This window comes from Streptopelia decaocto (genome assembly GCF_964273445.1).
Source record: "Streptopelia decaocto genome assembly, chromosome: 10".
Lineage (NCBI taxonomy): Eukaryota > Metazoa > Chordata > Aves > Columbiformes > Columbidae > Streptopelia > Streptopelia decaocto.
The window spans coordinates 18,416,369-18,436,540 of NC_138665.1; the positions used below are offsets into that span (position 1 = coordinate 18,416,369).

General features: G+C 49.5%; 2 protein-coding genes across 3 annotated transcripts; both read right to left on the bottom strand.

Annotated features, from left to right (window-relative positions):
• Positions 1–2,897: 2,897 nt before the first annotated feature.
• On the bottom strand, positions 2,898–8,718 carry RBM41 (RNA binding motif protein 41). 2 transcript variants are annotated; one of them, XM_082061767.1, is made up of 7 exons: positions 8,658–8,718; positions 7,836–7,952; positions 7,108–7,300; positions 6,118–6,322; positions 4,366–4,742; positions 3,643–3,790; positions 2,898–3,335 (listed from the first exon to the last, which is right to left on the bottom strand). In XM_082061767.1, the coding sequence occupies exons 1-7, from the start codon at positions 8,663–8,665 to the stop codon at positions 3,178–3,180; spliced, it is 1,206 nt and encodes a 401-aa protein (XP_081917893.1). In that variant the 5' UTR covers positions 8,666–8,718; the 3' UTR covers positions 2,898–3,177. The 2 variants fall into 2 exon arrangements, with proteins under 2 accessions (XP_081917893.1, XP_081917894.1); XM_082061768.1 differs by lacking the exon at positions 8,658–8,718 and having other exon boundaries at positions 6,118–6,339; positions 7,836–7,956.
• A 1,548-nt stretch (positions 8,719–10,266) lies between these two features.
• On the bottom strand, positions 10,267–19,952 carry LOC309444435 (nuclear pore glycoprotein p62-like). Its single transcript, XM_082062241.1, has 12 exons — positions 19,578–19,952; positions 18,392–18,777; positions 17,562–17,672; positions 17,070–17,198; positions 15,464–15,562; positions 15,011–15,116; positions 14,718–14,862; positions 14,257–14,306; positions 14,000–14,134; positions 13,373–13,484; positions 12,421–12,487; positions 10,267–10,491 (listed from the first exon to the last, which is right to left on the bottom strand). The coding sequence occupies exons 1-12, from the start codon at positions 19,859–19,861 to the stop codon at positions 10,400–10,402; spliced, it is 1,716 nt and encodes a 571-aa protein (XP_081918367.1). The 5' UTR covers positions 19,862–19,952; the 3' UTR covers positions 10,267–10,399.
• Between the last annotated feature and the right edge of the window lie 220 nt (positions 19,953–20,172).

The window sequence follows — 20,172 nt, forward strand, 5'->3', positions numbered from 1 at the left end:
TTTCATGCAACCATAAAACTAATACAAGTGTCCCAAACATGGTGGAAGGAAACTTCAACTCCTTGGCATATCCTGGTGCAGATTCAATGCCAAGAGCTCTATTGAAAATTAAATGCGATGGGGGCGTTTTCTAGTGGTTTGAGGACCAGCTGGCAAGATGTCAAAAGCAAAAAACCAAACGTGAACAGAGATAAAAAATGCTACATTCAGACCATGAATGGAGGGAGATAAGAGCGCTGCCTTCAGGCTCTAGTGTTACCACCCGCAGTACTGACCTGAAAACACAGTGAACAGCACAGTCTGAAAAAGTCAAGAGAGGGCACAGAAACAGCTCCAAGATCTGGAAACACAAGCTGAAAACAAAGCAGGACTCAACCAGACAGGAAATCAGGAATGGTGGGCACAGAGGCAGCACCTACAGACTGCAGAAAAACACAGTTGTATAGGCTCGTCCTTTCTATCCCCACTAGCAACAGTGGAAGTAATTTATCCGGTAATGAGTCTAAGTCCAGCCATGGAGGGAAGGATGTGGCAAAGTTCTTCCCACACAGGATGGTGCACTCTCTATCCACAGAGCTGTGTTGCTCAACTCTGGCTTTCAGGCAACACATACGACACGTTTGGTGACAGCACCTAAGCCGCTGGTTTCTGTCACCCGGCCTCTGCCTCTCCAGGATGAACGAAGCGTTTGAGTCAAAGGAGCGATGCTGTGCTGGCCACCCAACCATACCCACCACCTGGGCAAGAGACCACACTGCAGGAAAGACAGTGAATGCACAATGGTAAGGAGGATTCCTCGTCAGCTCCTTTACTCCAGTCATTTTATACCTGTAGGAAACGATGTTTGATTCAGTCAGCAGAGCTGGAAATAAGTACAGCCTTAAACACCACTGAACTATATGCACTGCCCTTAGTAGGCACAACAGGCAGCTGCAGCATCCTTTAGTCTGAGAGTGATCATCCCTCTGTGGCATGCCTGGCTGCTCTCAAACCCCAAGTCTTCCTCCAAAAATCCTGCAATCCTTGAGATTAGCCAGGTTAAAAAGGTGGTCATACTGCTGGCTAAAGAAAATAAGCCTAAAAAGATAATTTAAAGGTCAATCTCCCACGTAGGACAGCATCTGTTGAAAGAAGCTGGGCTCAGCCCAGAGCCTCGCAGCAGATCTGACTGCAAGCCCCAGCGTCACCGTACCACCGACTGTTCCCATAGCTACACGGGAAGATAAATTTAGTTCAAGGAACCTTGTGTTGCTACATTATTTAACGAACAAACAGACGCACTCAAGAGGAAAACACAGGCAGGGACCCAGTTTAGCTGCTGCGTGGGCTGATCAGACCCATGACCTCGAGCCTGCTCCCCAGAGAGAAAGGTCCCAAATCCTGAACCCCTGCACCACGCTGCTCCAGCCCGAGCCAGGCGGCTGCCGTAGGTACAAGAGGACTCCAGGATGGCCACAGAGGAGTGCCCGGGCTGCGCTCTCCTGGGACGCTTCTTGCACCAGGAGCTGGGGAGCCATCAGCAGGGTCTCCTGCTCCTCAACCCTGACTGCTGAGGAGGGAAGCAGAGGGACCATCGGGGTGTGCTCAGAGCCATGGCCACGCTGCTCACACCGCCTCTGCGTTTCTGCTGCCTGGGGCACCCCAGGCGCCAGCAATGGGAAGCAGAAGAGCCATGCTGGTCCTTGCAAGAGGGGAACCACTTGCCCCACCAGAATGGGGATCTAGGACACAAGTAAAGAAACCAGGGTTTTATTAATGGTCATGTGCAAAAGGCACATGAGGTTTATCTCCTCCAGTATGGTCTGCAAAATCCCATCCACCTGACAAAACTCAAAGTGAATATCCTGGAGCTCCAAGTTGGGGAGAGAAGCCAGAGGAGAATCTGTGTTGAGAGGCTGGATCTGATACCTCCCATCACACACTCAGCTGTTATCTCATCTCCCTTCCTACCAGGAGCACCATGTGCACCGGGGTTCCTTGCTCCATCCCCTTCTTCTCCCCATTACAGACCCAACACCATGCAAGAAATCCAGTAACAAGGTGCCACAGTACAGGACAGAGAGTATGGACAAAGCACCTTTCTGCAGGTCACCTCTGAAGCTGGATCAATTATCTGGATTCATCTGGTGATTGTACCTCCTCATTCCAGTGGGCTGCTGGACAGTTTATCCAGAAGGATACTGTGAGACAGTATCAAAAGCTTTGCTAAAATCCAAACCCACCGTATCTACTGGCTCCCCATGGTCAACAAGATGTGTGATGTTGTCATAAAAGGAAATTAAGTTCATTAAACAGGAATTTCCCTTTGTGAACCTGTGCTGGCTATGACCAATGACTGCATTGTCTCCCAAGTGTTTTTCAATAACTCCAAGAATAATAACTCTTCATAATTTTACCAGGCATTGAAGTGAGACTGACTGGCCTGTAATTACCAGGGTCTTCCTTCTTACCCTTCTTGAAAACCAGGACAACCTTTACCAGCTTCCAGTCAGCTGGCACCTCTCCAGCACATTGGCCTTGGGGTATTACAGGAACTGGTGAGCTGTGAGCCCTATCACCTGTGAGCTCCAGCAAAAGCCTCCTTTCTAAGCTTCACATCAAGATTTGGCTTCCCAAAGGTTACCAGACGACAAGAAAGATAATTCAGCCTCTCTGTTAACTGAAATCTCTATACATCAGACCAGACAGGCCTGAGCCCAGCTCTGAGGTTGACCTAGAACCCCCCAGTGTGCTGAGGCTGCTGTGGGAGTAGAGTGGCAAGAGGCAGCAGGAAGGATATAATGAATCTTGGCTTGTAAAAATCATATTCAACGTTGGCCAGGCTCTTGGTGATCAGCGCAGTGTTGCCTCTGGAAGACTTGCACAAAACAAAGGTGAATAAATACACACCAAGGAAATACCATAATAAATACATTTATTTACATGGCTTCTTCCTTCCTTGCCATAAAGGGCTGAGAAAGCAGACACACACACGTAGAACAGGAGGAAAATGCCAGCATGCCCCAGCAGTGTAAAGGCAGTGCCCATCTCTCTCAAGAAGAGCCCAGTCCCCAGCTCTCTCCCTTCCCTGCTCTGAGATTCCTGGACCTGCATGTTAACTCCTAACAGTCCTTCACTGCCACAGTTATGACCAAGGAGTTCCCGTGGCCCATGCAAATCCACAAGCTTATCCATCCCTTACTTGGTAAGGGGGTTCTCTCCAGCAGAGGAGCAGGGGATGGCACAGTCAGCCTCTGGCAATTGCCTCTTGCTTTTCCCAAATTCAATCACCAGCGGCTTTCCCTGCAGGTTGTACCCGTTCACCAAGAGCATGGCGCCTTGGGCCGACTGAACATCTGCAACAAGACAGTAAAATGGGCACAGGTTACACAGCAAGTTCTGGCGCAGACATACGTGGTGTTCACAGAGATGTTCCTGGCTCATGGACCCTCAGCCTGCAGCACAACACAGTGCAGCGCTGGGATCCTCCGGCCGGACTGATGTGCTCAATATAAATACAGCACGTAACAGACTACATCCCTTCCGTTTTGATCAATCCTCTTCCAATCCAGGGAGAAGACTATGATGTGAAAGGAAGAAGAGGAGGAGGAGAGTTCAGGCTTGAGTCAGGGAAGAACCAAGAGGAATGAGGCAGCGACTCACCAGGGAAGGTGATAAAAGCCTGACCCCTCATCCGGCCACTCAGGAGGCGGAACTGGATCGGTGGGCTGTCCTCCTTCTGGAACCGAGCAAACAAGGACACCAGGTCCTTCACTGTCACTCGAGGGCCCAGGTTCTTCAAATACAGCACCTGTTCCAGAGACACAGAGGGTCAGCCAGCCCATGCTATGCAAACAGACACCTTCCAAACTGGTCTCAAGTTGTACACTTCAAAGGTGTGAATCAGTTCAGCCCCTCCTGCCTCCCCAGAGTCCTTCTTCCACCCGCATGCCCACAGTGGAGTTTGGAAGGCAGGTGGGTGTACAGACAGCTCTGGACTCAAGGCACCATCGTGCTTGTGTGCACCAAGCGCTGATAGCTCCAGTTACTTGTAAAACACAAGCAGCTCCAGCTACCAGTTAAGCACAGTTTGAGTGAAGTCACAGCTGGTTTCAGTCAGGCCCAAACTGCGAGAGCACATCTTGATGAGTGAGCTGCCAGAGCCAGAAAGGGCCAGGGGCTGAACTACGGCTCTTTGCCAGGCCAGGCAACTTCCCACTAGAGCCAAAGGGCCCCTTCCCTGTCAGAGCAGAGGCTGCTGTCCCTTGGCTGGGAGATCAACTGAGCACCTTCCAGACAACAGCAAAGAGGAGCCTTTTCCTGCGGAAGCAACTTCAGGACATGCTAGAGAGGAAGAAGAAATAATCCTGGTTCGTCTCAACATACCTTGTTAGGCTCCCCAGGTTGGTAGGATGAGAACCTGGGTATATTCCGGAGTTCTTCCTCTGAAAGACGGTTCTTGCAGATCTCCTCTTCTGGGACAAACTCTACAGGCTCCTTTATAATCACAGACCGTGGAGGGGACTGGTGTGGCCTTGCTGCAGGAAGGCTGGGACTTCTTCCCTGTTCTGCTTGCTCTTCCTGGTCTCGAAGTGATGACTCCTCAGCCACTGGCCCCTGTGGCACCAGGGAAGGGCATGAGCATGGGTCAGTCTTGGTAGGCTGGACTTCTTCAGGCCCCTTCTTGCTCAGAAGCTCTTGGTAAACACTCTCCAGATGAACCATGGGGTCCTTTTCATCTGCCACCTTCTTCTGAGTGTCATCTAATCCACAACGGAGAAACACGGTAACGTAACTACCACCAAGAACCTGAAAAACGCGCTGACTGCAGGAAGAGACAGACAGAAGAAACCATGTTCTGCTGCAGCCTCCATGCATCTGCCAACCAGGCCCTGCTGTTATTTAAAACAAGAAGAATAGTCCCAGCAGCCAGCAAGTGCTGGTGTCCCAGCTCAGAATGAACCTGCAGAGAGCAGCAGGTCCACCAGTGCTTTGTACAGAGCTCATTTCTTCCAGAGATGTCCTCGCTGGCTTATCTGCAGCCACGTTTCAGTACATTCTAGTGACTCCTTCAACACACCTTCCTCCTCCTTCATCCATGACCAATATGCACCACGCTGCCTCTCTACACCGCTACCTGGAATAGAAACTTTTTGCTTCCAGAGACAATATCAGATTTAGCTCCTGGGTTTAAAGAAGGTCCATGGCATGGACTGACCAATAATATCTCCTTTACTCTGTTTAATGGAAATGAGGACAGAAGTGAGAGGGGCATCTCCCAGCCTACGAGCCTCAACCTGGCCACCTCTTAATTTTGCTAAATACCACAACACTGATGCCAAAGGAGGGAGCAGAGGGCAGAGGATGCCAGGACAGCTGGACATTTTATCTTGAACAGTGTCAACACTGATCAAAGTGGTGTTTTAGGAGTCAGAGTTTAGAAGTTCCTCCTCATCTTCTACTTAATGCTGTCTTACATACAAAAACCAGTCTGGGCTGGAGCTTCATGCCCACATGTTCTCCACCTAAAGCAGGCTGGAGCACTTTTTGCCATCTCTGGACAGCACTTGACTTTCCATCCAGAGAAGTCACACTAAGCCACAGGCTCAGGGATAAGTGCTGTGATCCCATGGACACAGTACTGGAATCAGCAACTGAGCTCCAATTCCACTTTGGCTATTGGGAAAAGCCTTTAACATGTCACTCCTACTCTTTCCTGCTCTGTGCCTTTGCTTCCCTCCCACCCTTGTTACACCACAGTTACATCAGTGAAGGGATGATCTCCAGCCCCATACAGGCACCTTGTGTCACTCGGTGCAGCTCGGTGTGGACCTCCAGACTCTCCCAAAGCATAACCCTGGCTGCTCTTCCACTTACTGAGCTGGGCTCTGCAATACATGCAGCACATCCCCAAGATCCATCAGATCCACGCTCTCCAAACAGAGATGGACTTAACAAGCCTCTATATTCAACCCTTCAGAGAGCCCACTCTCTGTCTGCTCATGAAAGAGAGGAAAATATCTCCTCCCACACAGTGCCAAAACAGGGACATAAGGCCAGACAGAAATGTGTTGGACTCCCACACACGCCAGCTCTCTGTGATGGAGCAAAGGCAAGAACAGCCTTGAGCCCACGAACCTTGGTGGTAGAGCGCCCGGAGGAAGGAGTGCCGGTCTGTTCCCTGGAAGAGGGCGTTTTCAATCTCCATCTCCCGCCGGCTCAGCTGCTTGCTGCCAGCAAACCTCTGGGGCAAAGCGAGTATGCGCTGACGCTCTTCTATCTTCTCCTGGATGGCATGGAGTCGGTCCTGTGTGGCCTCTGGGGCTGCTCCCAGCCCAGAGCCCTGGAAGACAGGAACAGCTTTGCTGAGATGCAGCACATGCCTCCTTTTCAGAGATCTGGCCAGCAGTCAAAGTTCACATCCTCCAGCCCTGGAGTGGGTGCAACCAGGAACCATCCCCTGCAAAGAGCAGCTCACCAAGAGGTCCTGTTCCTACAAGTAACCTACCTACGGCTATCCCAAACCAGCTGTGAGATCCCAAGGTGTGTCAGAATACAGAAAGCAGGAGGTTGAAGCGCTTTGAAATATTTCCCCCTTTTTCTCCTCCAGCCTTTAAATCCTTCTTACACAGGTATAAATGGGTGAAATTACTTTCTTGAGACTACCAAGGTAGAAGCAGGAATATAATCAGGTCCTGCTGTGTTCCAGTTGACCAACTCTTCTCCCCACCACAGCTTTTAGCAAAGAGCAGGGGTGTCAAACTCATTTTCACCGGGGGCCACATCAGCCTCGCGGTTGCCTTCAAAGGTCCGAATGTAATCTTAGGACTGTATAAATGGAACTACTCCTACATTTATACAGCCCTAAAATTACATTCAGCCTTTTAAAGGCAACCACGAGGCTGATGTGGCCCCTGGTGAAAATGAGTTTGACGGTTCTGGCATAGACCATCCCACCAAAGAAAACAGAAGAAATGTGGGATCATGCTGGCCTAAAGGCAAGAGACATATAGAGTGGCCATTCTATACCAGAGGGCTTACAAAGGACTAGAATTTTCTACCAGGCTGCCATAGGCCATGGGGTTAGAGGGACCTGACCACGTTCACATCAGAGCAGAGCCTGCCTACCTTCTCTGCTGAAGCCTGATTCTTCCAGAGCAGGATCTCCGAATCCGAGAGCCCCAGTTCCCGGAGAGAGGCAGTTTCTTTGTTGCTCTCCTGCAGAGCCTGGAACTGTGACAAGGTCAAAGCCCCTGCGGCCTCTTCCCCAAAAGGCTTGTAAAAAGCTGCAGGGGCAAAGCATCTTCGCTTTGACTTGCACCTGTAAGCCAAACAGAAATAACTTAGCACTCAGAAACTGGGCGAATAGGAAGGGGTTGGCCTCTCCCCATGACCATGCTTGGTCCTGCTGCACCTGGGCAGAGGTCCCGCGTTTCCAACACACTATTGATCCACACTCTCCCAACCCTTTTGCAAGCCCAGGAGATGACTCATGGCAGCACGCTGCCCAAACACAGGAAGGAAGCACCTTGTGACACTGTAACACCAAACACCCCACAGGTGCAAACACAGGCCAGCTTGGTGGGGATGAGGTATCCAGCCTGGAAACTCACCCCTGTGTCTGCCCCAGGCAAATCAGTTATTTCCACCTAAAGAGTGAAAATCAGTTACCAACTGCATTTGCTCCAGAAGATAAAGAGTGCTGGGATGTCTGGGAAGGAGACCCAACAAAGGGAGAAGGGTTTGCACAGCTGTTTTGGCAGACAACACCATTGGAGGAAGCCCCAATGAGGCAACATTGCTGCTGCCCCTAAAGCAGCCAGAGTCACCAGCCCCTCCGGCAGATGAGGACTTACTGCTCAATGGAGACAGTGGTATCAAGCTGGTGCTGAAGGAGGCTCTTCAGCTGCCTCTCCCCTTCCGTCTCCAAGTCTTCCAGAAGGAGCTCATCACTGGACAGGCTGCTGTTCACCCTGGGGCACACGAGCACAGCACGGAGGGAAAACACTGCTCCAAATGCACAGGCTACAGCCTGCCCCCCTCCTTGACTCTTTTCGTGGGATTTAAAGGGGACACGGGTTAGCGCCAGACTTAGGTTATGGTTGGATTTGATGATCTTGAGGGTCTCTACAACTGAAATGATTCTATGATTCTAAAGCACACAAGGAACCAAAACTACTTGACCAAACTCCTGCTAATGCTAACTAGAAAAGATTTTGGGTTACCTGGAGAACACTAAAAATACCCCAGGGAGTTAAAACAAAACAAAACACCTCACATGCGATCTTATTTCTATTACTGGAAAGCTGTTTTGTATCAGCACCTAGACAGTCATCGCTAGTTTCAAATGACTTAAGATAGAGAAAACTGTGGGGGAGAAGAGAAACTGAATTCCAGCAGCGCTCCAGGGAAAGGTCCCTTCACCCTTCCTGGGGCCACCCGCTCCGCGCAGACGGACAGACGGACACCCCGCAGACCCCTGGACCCTCTTTCGGAGCGGGCGCTCCCGCACCCCGGGCCTCCCCCGCCCCGCTCGGCCTCCCCCGGGCTGGCGGTGAGGCCGCTCCGTGCCGACCCCGCAGCGGGGAGGGCTCCCCGGAGGGGACGGCGACACCGGCTGTGCCGCTGCTGTTCCGCAGCCAGCGCAGCCCGGCCCGGGCCCGCTCAGCCCCGCTCACCTCCGCATGGCCGCGGCCCCACCGGCTCCGCCGCCGCCCGCGCCGCAGGGGCCGCCGGGACATGGAGTCCGGAAGGGCCGAGCGGGGCCTGCGCGGCTGCGGGAACCGCGGGGTCGCCTCAGGGCGGTGACCGGCCCGGGGCGGGCCGAGGGGGCTGCGCTCGGTTACCGCGGCGGGGAAGGGGGTCCCCTCCCCGCTGGGAACAAAAGGGAGGGTCTGGAAGCCCCGCAAGGGTTTCCCCACAAGTCCCACCTGTCAGGCCTCCCGCGCTCTGCTTTAAAGGTGATAAAACGCACACACGTGAGAGAGTGATGTACAGAATCACACAGAATCACAATGTCAGGGGTTGAAGGGCCCTGGAAAGCTCATCCAGTGCAATCCCCCCCTGGAGCAGGAACACCCAGATGAGGTTACACAGGAAGGTGTCCAGGCGGGTTGGAATGTCTGCACAGAAGGAGACTCCACAACCCCCTGGGCAGCCTGGGCCAGGCTCTGCCACCCTCACCGGGAACAAGTTTCTTCTCATATTTAAGTGGAACCTCCTGTGTTCCAGTTTGAACCCATTACCCCTTGTCCTACCATTGGTTGTCACCAACACGAGCCTGGTTCCATCCTCCTGACACTCACCCTTTATATATTTGTAAACATTAACAAGTTGTGACACACATTCAAGTCAGTGATTTACACTCATTACTCCTTTTTTTTTTTTTTCCACAGGTCAACAGGTGAGACGAGGCAGATGGGGGTAAATGCAAAGCTCACATTATTTGAACCCTGACACCATTTTGAGGAGCAAAAGCACAAAGTGGGAACAGAATCAAGCACGGGGGCAGTTTTACTAAATACATCATTCACTTCCCTCTACTCACAAAGATACGTTAGAATCTGTGGACAGATCCCTGCCCTAAGCCAAGCTTAAAGGGCAAAGGAGAATCAATGGTGGGGGCACTTCTGCTAAATACATGATCATGCACATCCCTCTACTCGTAAAGATACATTTTAATGTGCATTATAATCACATGTGATCAAAACGAAACAATTTGACTCTATCTCTTAAAAAGCCTTCCCAGCAGACTTGTTGACCACATTCCTTCCCACACCCCTCCAAGCAAAGAAGCTGCGCTACACCAAACTACACAAGTGCCATTGTTCTACAGGCACATCTAATCAGTTTTAATTGCAGAGAAATTCTGCTTACAGGTACAGCACTAAAGCAGTTTATTGCCAAACATACAGAAAACAAGGCTCACTTTCAGCAGTGGAAGCACATACCTCATTTAAACACAAAACACAGCCCGCAGATACAAGGAATTTGAGTCTCTCCCTCTGCTGCAGCTCCTTCTGGGGACAGCTCTTCATCAACCCAGCTCTGTAAGGACCTCAACAAAAGCTCAGCAAGTCCCACTAAACAATGTCCAGTTACTTTTAAGCACTAGAGAGCTCAGCTGCAGAGTCACATACCGCTTAAATCCCAAAAAGCAGCATTTGTGTATCTATACAGGCTGCATGCAGCTACACAGCACAAACAGCACATACTCTCAGCACAAACTCCATGCAGTCTCCTCACACCAGACAGGGGGAAACACAGTCAGACACCGCAAAGACTGGCTTGGGAACAAACAACTCATTTTATTAAAAAAGAAAAGAAAAAAAAGTAACAGACACATGATTTGAGACATAGGTCCCCAACAACCTCTGTTTTCTGTGCAGGTTTTAGTTTAATCCTTCAAACTTGGACTCATTCAATCAAACGTGATTCGAAAACTGCGCTCTTGCTCCTTGCGGCGGCTTTCACAAACCTTTGTCACCTCTTCTACCTTTCTCTGCAACATGGCTGTGGAAGAAATAAGGGATTAATCTTATAGTCACCCTAAAACACCATCCTCCACACATTAGCCACCAGAAGGAGATAAAACATTTGGACAGTCCCTCAGATTTGACAGTGCACAAAGGAGGAGGAAATCCCCACACAAAGAACTGCAAACCCTCCAAGGCAAAAAGATCATCTGAAAAGTATCCTGAGACATCTGGGGACAGGCAGGCAAAATCAGAGGGTGCTGGGACACGCGACACTTTTTGCCACGCCAGCGTGTTGGACTTTCAGGGCACTGCATGGGACAGCAGAGCAAACCTTCCCTGAACACCAACAGCAAAGCTGCTCTGCAGCCTGACAAAAAGCAATTGTTGTTTAAAACAGTTTCCCCAATCACCTCCTGCTCTCCACCTTTGAGTTACACAAATTACAGGTGAACCACCCAATCTGAACTATGTGTACATTTTCTTGCAGGGTATCACACCGCCGTAACAAGCTTTTAACTGTAAACACAGAAAGGACACTGCCATCACACCGGGGAGCTGAGAGCACTTGCAGCCACAACACAGATCATCTCTTATTTGCAGGTCACAGGTCTGGAAATACAAGAGCCACTGACTGATCACCACTTCAGATGCAGCTGGCATCGCAAGATAGAAAAACTCTTGGCACAAGCTGAAGCAATTTCTAATTTCATTCCAGGAATGCTCATCAGACGCTATTCAACAACACTACAACATTATGTCAGCCTGTGGCTTGGAGACAGATATTCCAGGTGAGGTTTGATTTTGCACAGCCTGCCAAACCCAGAACGTTCCAGTAACATAGTAAGTGACACGTTTCTCTCTGTCACTTTTCAAATATGCCAAAATGACATAAAACCAGCAGTCTGCCTCATCATCTCCCAAATCTCGCCCAAATCAGATTACAGTTGTACCTGCAGAGAAGACTCGGGGTCTCTCCGGAAGAGACAGGAGGTCACAACAAGGCTTTGTCCAAACACCTTTCCTTTGTGGCAGCAGCACCACCCTGCGTCCATGCTCAGCAAAGCCACTGAATTGTGGCAGTAGAGGTTAACGCTAATAAGAATAAACTGCCATAGTTGCACAAAACTGTTCAACAGGTCAGGCAGTTAAAAATAGCCACTGTGTATGGGTTCCCCTAGAAAAGGTCACTGGCTGTGGGGAAACAGTCCTGGAGGTGTTCCACAGGAACCAAAACGGATAATGTCACCTGCAGCACAGAGGTCTGAGCACTGGGTTTGTTTTTGTTTATTTGTTTTTACTGTGCTTTGTTGTTCTTGTTTTTGATACACAAAAAGAATGTTAAGGACTGCATCCTTCCCGGACCTATCCATTTACTAAGAGAAAGTTGTATTGTGTTTCCACCACACTGTTTAAGGGCACAGAGTAACAGGAATTCTTGCTATCAAGCTTTCCCTACCGAGTGCCATCTTCAGCTCTGCATTACATCTCAAGTTATTGCTACTGTGAATTTTCCATACTTCAACATTACCCCACCTGCAGATCAATGCATCCTGCTCTGCCTTACCTGGATTTGGCTTTCCTGTTCAGAGGGGTAGATGATAACATTACACACACCACCCCTCACCAATTGTCCTAATCGACAGGGAAACTCCACAACATTTCACAAGCTGAAATATTTAACCTCACTTGGATAGAATAAAGCATGAGGTTTTCTAGTTCTCTGCTTTGCACTGATGCATTCCAAGCAGTGCTGCTTTGTGAAGCACAAGCAGTCGCCAAGAATTCTTTCTCACCAGAGGCCTTGAACGCACATCAGGAGAATTCAACCACAGAAAGGACAGTGGAAATGAAGGTGAGAAGATCCCTCAGAGATTTTCAGGAATTCGTTTATGTCCAGAAACACAGCCATAAATGCTACATGCTTTCTGTTTACATTCCCGAAAAGCTGCAACACGACTCTCACCTGAGTTCTGGTCAATCCACTGCAACGAATCCATGTGCGCATTCAAGATTTTACAGATCTGCTGAAGCTGAGCAGAAAGAAATGGCACAAGTCATTTGTTAAAGCACACAGAAACCAAGAGCAGTAAAAGACATCATGCCTGTCCCTGCCTTTGGAACAGAATGCAACCAAATCTCTCAGAGGTGTAGCTCCACTAACTTGGCAGCTGTTTTCCCAGGGAAACCTGTGCAGCAACTCTGTTGTTTCACTTCTCTTTAGTGTCAAGAAAACAGACTGGTGTAGAGTATATGTCTGTGGCTTCAACTTATTCCAGTTCAGACCAAGGAACCACCACAACATTGAGCACCTTAAGGGCTTGAGGTGGCAGAAGTAAAAAGGAACAGAAAAAACCTGAGTCTGAAACACTGACAGGAAATTTTTACTGAAAAAAAAAGCTTCTCAGTAAAGCCACGAGGAGTATTGAGATCAATTTACTGCACATGAGAAAGTGCTGGTAGTTCAGATCTTGGTTTCATGAGGATACAAAAGCAGCGTAAGCATAAAGAAACAACAGTTACAGAAGGTGTTCTGAACAAAATTTAGGTTTCCCACAAGATATATACAAGCAGTGGGGCAGTTGGCTGGATCAGTGTTCAGAAATGCCTCCAAAACAAGGTAAAAATAAGACCACAAGCAAATAACAAGAGTTCATACCAGAATGAGACACTCTGGAAACTACTGACAGAACTGCAGAGTAAGGAGGTGAGTCAGGCTAACTTGTGCTGTGTTACAATGCAAGATTTACCAGAAGAGAAACAAACCAAGGATGAAAGAAAACTCCCTTCCAAGGATGCAACTACAAGCAGCGGAGTATCCATGAGGGGAGAAATGAAGAGTGAGAACTCTTTAAGTATCTTTTGCCACTTTACCAACATATTTAAAAAAAAAAAAAAAAGAAAAAGTTTGGATTTACTGGGTCACTCGTGTCTGCCGGGCCTCCTGATGTATTCAAGTGCTCAATTATGTCCTTCAGATCTTGTGCCATATGTTTCAACTGAGCATCTATGTTTTCAGCCAGTTTATAGCTGCAAAAGGAATGGGAACCAAGGTCAGAATATTTAAGTGAACTTCAGAAGATCTGCTCCCAGTCACACCAACCCTGGGCAATCACAGCCAGCTTCTGCACCTTTCCACTGATGCTGCAGACACACGGGGACAGCACCACGAGAGACATTGTGTCACACAAATGAAGTAACTGCTGACCTCTTCATCTCTTGACAGACACACAAACACACACGCAACACTGTGGAGACTTTCCGGAAGGTTTGGTCAGAGACTAGGCAAAATTAGTAACCCTTTCCCACACAGCTCATTACACCAGCATCCAAAGAGCTCTGCTTGCTGATTCAAGGGCTTCCAGTCCCCATCACCCTGTTTCTAATGTGTAAAATCTAAGCTGCCATGCATAAAACAAGATCACATGTATGACAAATGCCGCTGATAGACCAATATTGTCACACAGCCCATTTCTACTTCTTGCTGATCAATCACCACCACATTCCTCTGCTCAGCACATGTCCCAAGCCCATTTTTCTCTTACGTCCTCTCCCGTTCTTCATCCGCATGCTGCAAGTAGATCGTCCCGCTCTGTTCCTTCACAGACTCCTCCAGAGGGGTCAACAAGTCTTCAAGCTCTTTCTGCTGTGACAGAATGAAGTCGAGTTCCTGATCCAGTCTGAAAAGAGAGACTGTCAGCTACCCCACTCACAGGTTACATACATTCTAGATCTGCCACACCACCACACAAGAACATTTGGGTTCTTTTTTGCATCTCTTCAAGGCTTCAGACTTTCATACCTCTTCTGATCAAGCTTCACTTTCTCTACCTCTCTGTGTAATGATGTAATCTGGAAACAGAAGACAATCAATTACACTACGAAAACTCAAACGTCAACTCAAAAAAGAAGGGTGATGGAACACAGAAAGCACTGTACAAATGTCTACTAGAAGCAAGCAATGGTTACAGGAAGATACACAGACCAAAAATTGAATCATGGAGGATTTGCTATCAAAGTTTCACCCCAATATATCTTTTTATCATCGTGTAAACTCCCATAATAGATTTCCAGCCTTCAAAGCCTACAGACCAGGGCAGACATACAAGGAGACTTCCACAAGCATCTAAATCTAACTCACATCTCTTATTTTTTTTTTTTAACCAGTGGAATGTCCCCCTGGATGTCTTGCTGCATCTGTAACAGCAAAGGCCTTTACGGATCTCAGCAAGCACAGCGAGTTTACACGGGACGTCACCTGACCTTCTCGCCGTTCTCTATCAGCATCCGGTCCCAGGCATTGACCTGCGTGGCTTGATGGAGAAAGTGTTTCTCTTGGTCTTCCAGTTCCAGACTCCACTTGTTGATCAGACTCTCCAGCTGGGCATAGGTCATCACCGGAGGCGCGCTGAGAGGAAGCGTCGGACAGTACAGAACACCACATCAGAACCCAAAATACAAACAACATTCATGTCCCATTCAGACACCACACACCAGCATCAACACTGCGCCTCTTGCCCCAGTCGGGAAACACGCAGTTACAACAAAACACTCACCTGGCTGTTGTGGTGGTTACAGCAGCTGTAGAAGTCCCCACTGCAGGGGCACCGGTTGTACTTAACGGCTTCAGATTCAAAGCAAAGCCAGAAGCAGAAGTGGTGCCTGAAAGAAGAGATTCAAGTCAACCAACACAAGAGGACACAGCTGCTATAGAACATAACAAGAACATCTCCAACATACACTTCCAAAGGGACCTATTTGAGCTCACAGAGCACTGTGCTTGGAGGGACCAAAAGCAAATCCCATGTCTGTCAAGACAGGAAGAAAGCACAGCTTGACACACAAGTACTGGCCTGTAAATGCCTGACTGGCAGTTCCAGGAAAACGAGGAACTGGCTCCCTCTGCTGTGGCCAGGATCTCACAAGTCATGAGTGACTGTGTGTTTGGGGAGATGGAAAACGAGGATCAGAGAGAGAAAGACCATGTTATTTCAGCATCTAGTTCTTACTCGTGGCAGTGCTGGTTGTGGTAGCAGCTGTTGTTCCAGGAACTTTTAATCCAAACCCAAGCGTTCCAAGACTGGCTGTCCCAGTGGAAGGGGCAACAACTGTCAACAGAAGACAACATGCTTAGAAGCATTCTTAAACTCTAATATTAAGGTCAGCTTTGGGACTAGAGTAGCAATGCAAGCATTGTAGAGGTAGTAAAATACAATTTTTAGACTGGTTTATATTACATCTAAAAATTGCAGCTAGTTAGTTAAAAGTAATCAGTGTGAATTTAACGTTAAACTTGTGAAAGTCCTTGGCAAGAGCTGCCTATATTCAGACAGCATTATGTATGGAATAGTTGTCTAGACTCTGGTGAACATTGACATTTACTGTAGGTAGCGTGTCCATAATCAAAGGAAACTGAAGTGTTAACATCTCATTGCAAGTTGAGAAAGCAAACTGTTGGGACTCTCTTCAAAACTTGGCCACAGCCTTAAAGCTCTCAGAAAACCTACACTATTTCCTGCCATAAAAGTAATTTTGCAAGAGGAAACTTGCCAATTAGTGCCAGAGGAACTTGCAGTCATACATCTCTGTGAATACTTGTTTTTGGCACACGGCATCTCTACTGTCATGGGCCACTGTTCTTAACAAATTGTGAACACCTAGCACAAGTGTCAAAGGCAGATGTAACAGACTCAAGGTACTGGGTTCTGGAGGACAGTGGCTAAAACTTCACCAGAAAACTCAGTTGTGGTGATACTACTCACAGGAAATTAAAAATTCACACTGTGAATCTATAGCATACTTTGCTTTGAAAAAGACACCCTCCATGCCCCTCCACTGAAGACAGTTTGCCAGAAACCACAAAGACAGGAGGTGGCAAACAGCAAGACGACCCAGCCTTTTGAATTTTCCTGCACTATCCCAGCAGCTGAAGCTCCAATACTGACAGGCAGAACCAACTGCCACGTGCTGCTTGCTCACTGCGAGTCTGAAGTGTGCTGGTTTTGAAGAGCAGCTAAGGACGTTGAGTAGGTCAAGTTTGGGAAAAAGGAGGTTGAGGGGTGACCGTATTCCTCTCCACAGCTTCCTGAGGAGGGTACATGGAGGGAGACATCCTGATCTCTTCTCCCTGGTATCCATTGACAGGACACCTTGGGAATGGTTCAAAGCTGCACCGGGGAAGGTTCAGACAGGGAATTAGGAAGCACTTATTTACAGAGAGGGGGGTCAAACACCGGAACAGGCTTCCTAGAGAGGGGTCAATGCCCCAAGCCTGTCAGTGTTTAAGAGGCATTTCGACAATGCCCTTAACAACGTTTTATCATTCAGTGAGCCCTGAAATGGTCGAGCAGTTGGACTAGAAGATGATTGTAGGTCCCTTCCAACTGAAATTTATTCTAATTCTATTATTGCTTTGAAAAAAGTCTTGAGTGACTCAACACTGAAGAAAGTTTGCCAGAAATCATAAAGGGGGAATGTTGCCAGCACGGAGAAAACCCAGCTTCGTGAACTCTCCCATATTACCCCAGCACCTGCAGCTCCACCACTGACAGGTAACACCAACCATGTGCTGCTCATTTATTCCCCAACAGATAAAACCTCTACAGTGTGACTCACGTGAGAGGCCTGTGGTGGTAGATGACGTCGGTGCTGAAGAACTCGCTACAGATGCAAACAACGTAGGCCCCGTTGAACCAAGGATGGAGGTTGTGGTGGTAGCGGCAGTTGTAGCAGCCGTGGTTGTTACTACAAGCAGAAAAAGCATAGACCCTGTACAATGGTGCTGGGAACATAATACAAACCTGCCTATCTACATCAGTTCTTATTCTACCTCATATCTCTTTTCCAATGTACCCTTTAAACCTGTGGCTCCTTTCCGTTACACTCCAGCAACAAGTACAGAACAGAATTTGGAACACGGGACACAATAAAAAAAAACATAGGATACTAAGTTCAATGGCTCTATAAACAGTCAGATTACTAATGCCATTGCAAATTCACAGTAACAAACACTTCTAGCCCATTGCCAGGCTCAGTTTAGAAAACTATTCCTAGAAGGACAGCAGATTCACTACGTCTTGAGTAATTATTCCCTAAAGTCATTCCTACCTCCAAGCTTGGTTCCAAAGGACAGAGCGGGTCCCTGGCTGGTACTCGCGGTCAGCGTTGCTGTGGGTGCACTAGTGGCTGCTGTTGAAGTCAATGACCCAAAGTTTAGACCTGGAACAGGCAGCAAAAGGAAAAGACAAACTTTTTACTAGAGACACCATATTTTCAGTAGATCAAGCAATACTCAAATTAGAAGCAATAAGAGTGTAAGAAAAATGTTAATATCCAATGTAACAAATACTCTGCACATTATCCAGGACGTGGACCAGAGCTAACAAACATACCACATAAAAAAAAAACTTTCAAGAGTGATTCTAATACAGATGAAAATTACCCTCTCCCCACAGCTGATGACCTTCCCTCCAATGCCTGCACTGTCACCAACAAGTAAATCAAAAGCTGAAAACTGAGCTTTTGGCAGACTCTGCAGGAGCGGGCAGGTTCCTGCCGTCAAGGAGGCAAAAAGAGGTTTGACTCTGTGGGTTGGGTACATCCTGCAGCATCCACCAGCCACCACTCCAAGCCCTTTCCCTCTGCACAAGCAAGCCCACCAAACAGATTTTAGAAGTGCTGCAAATGCAGCTCAAATTTCTATACACACCAGCAAAATTACTTCAGCCTCTCTCTCCAAACCCAAAGGCTACACAGCAATTTTCACTCATCACTGAAGACCCTGCATAAGCACATCAGAAAAATCACTGATGGCAGCCACTCGCTCCATTCCCCCCCAGCAGAACCAGGACGCTGCAGAACCTCCACACCAGCCCAGCTGCCCTCCCTGCCCACGGGCTGCCCACAACTCCGGCCGCCCTTTCAAGCCCCAGCCCCACCTGCTGACTGTCCCCCAAGGCTGAAGGGGGTTGTTGACTGGGTCACAGCTCCTGAGGTGGCCGCGGTGGTGGCAGCAGCTGCAGCTGCTGTTCCAAAGGTCAACCCTGAGGGTGCTGCTTGCGGAGCTGCAGTGCCGATGTTGAAGCCGGTTGTCCCGGCCTGAGTTGTGGTGCCGCTGGAGAACGTAAACCCTCCAGTTGTGCCCGACTGAGCGGTGGTGCTGCTGCTGCTGCTGCCAGCAGATCCAAACACAAAGCCAGAAGGGGCTGCTGCTTGACTTGAGGGCACACTGGTTGCTGCAGAGCTACCAAACCCAAAGCCCCCTGTGACGCCAGTCGCTGGAGTTGCCGTGCTGCCTCCAAACGTCAGTTTTGGTGTGTTTGCCCTAGAGAAGAAATGCAAAGAAGACAACCCGTTTGAGACATACATCCACCCAAGTGCTGCACCAGCTTTCCCACAGATCCTTTGCTGACAGCAGGAACCACCTTTCAGTAAGACGTGCACTTGACTGGGTTAACCTTTGGATTTCAACAAAGCCTGTATTGCGACTCCTGTCGTCCCTAGGCCTCTGTTCACTCTCTTTATACTGACTCCCCCTTAATTACCTGCATCCACCCAGGCACCAGAAGACATTTATGGCAGTGCAGGTGAAGCTGCTTATTCTGGCAGCTCCTAAGTACCCTTTGCACTTCCTCTACATAAGAACATCATTGTCAACGACTTCTACTGCAAGTCCCCATTTGAGCTCCCTTCTCACTGCTCCCATCTGACAAGCTTCGGCAACAGCAGTTATGAAGAACCACCCCAAACCTTACAGCCTGGCCTGAGAACAGAACGAGCCCCTTGGCTGAAGGAACATTCTAAGCACTCTAGACTTGCATCAGAAAAGACACTTTATGCTTAGATGCAAAGTTCTATCATTTCTTCATGCAAGAATCAAGAACCCAGGTGAACCTGCTTTAGCAGACAGATTAGACTACATGATCTCCACAGGTCCCTTCCAAAACCAATCATCCTGTGGTTCTGTGAGTTACAGACTGAAGCATGAAACAGCGTATTCTTAGAGCCACTCTGAAAAGATTCAGCAATGACAAATCACGGTTCTCACTCAACAACATCTGCTCGTCCTCCCCCGCTCCGGGGCCGCTCGGCACCGCCACCCCCCCGCACGGCCCGGCCTCTCACCCCAGCTGGAACGCGTTGGCGGCCGGAGCCGCCGAAGCCGGGGCCGGCGTCCCGAAGCTGAAGCCGGCAGCGGGCTGCGCGGCGGGGCCCGGCGTGCTGAACGAGAAGGGCCCGGCGGGCTGGCTGCTGGCGGGCGCCTGGGCCGCGTTGCCGAAGCTGAAGCCGCCCTGGGCGCCGGGCGTGGAGAACGAGAAGCCGGTCGTGGCCGTGGTGGCGGCCGTCTTCGGCGTGCCGAACGTGAAGCTGCCTCCCGCCGCGCCCGACCCGAAGCTGAACTGGCTCATGGCGGCTGCGGGAACAGGGGCCGGGACCGGCCCCAGCACGGCCGGCACCGATGGCCGCGACCGTCCCGCGCCCACAGAGCGCCGCGCTCGCGCGCACTGATGACGCACTTACCACCCGCCCCTCTCCCTCGCCTCGCCAACCACCGGACGGATCTTCCTGCTCTACACAGCTATTGGCTGGTCTCGCCGCCGCTCCAGGGCGGCCCGCTCGGACTGGCCGGGGAGTCGGGGCTGGGCAGCGGCGCCCGTTGCCGTGGAGACGCGGACGCGGCCGCTGGCGGCCCCGGGGCGGTTGTTTGGCCAGAGCGGCT

Excerpts from the sequence above, each read along its gene's own strand:
- RBM41 (XM_082061767.1), bottom strand. Across the intron at positions 6,323-7,107 it reads ATCAGGCTTCAGCAGAGAAG|GGCTCTGGGCTGGGAGCAGC; the intron begins GTAGGCAGGCTC and ends CCTGTCTTCCAG. Across the intron at positions 4,743-6,117 it reads CCGGGCGCTCTACCACCAAG|ATGACACTCAGAAGAAGGTG; the intron begins GTTCGTGGGCTC and ends GTTGTGGATTAG.
- LOC309444435 (XM_082062241.1), bottom strand. The coding sequence starts at position 19,861 with ATGAGCCAGTTCAGCTTCGGGTCGGGCGCGGCGGGAGGCAGCTTCACG. Across the intron at positions 12,488-13,372 it reads CGGCAGACACGAGTGACCCA|CTTCAGCAGATCTGTAAAAT; the intron begins GTAAATCCAAAC and ends CTTTCTGCTCAG. Across the intron at positions 10,492-12,420 it reads GTGGATTGACCAGAACTCAG|CCATGTTGCAGAGAAAGGTA; the intron begins GTGAGAGTCGTG and ends TTTCTTCCACAG.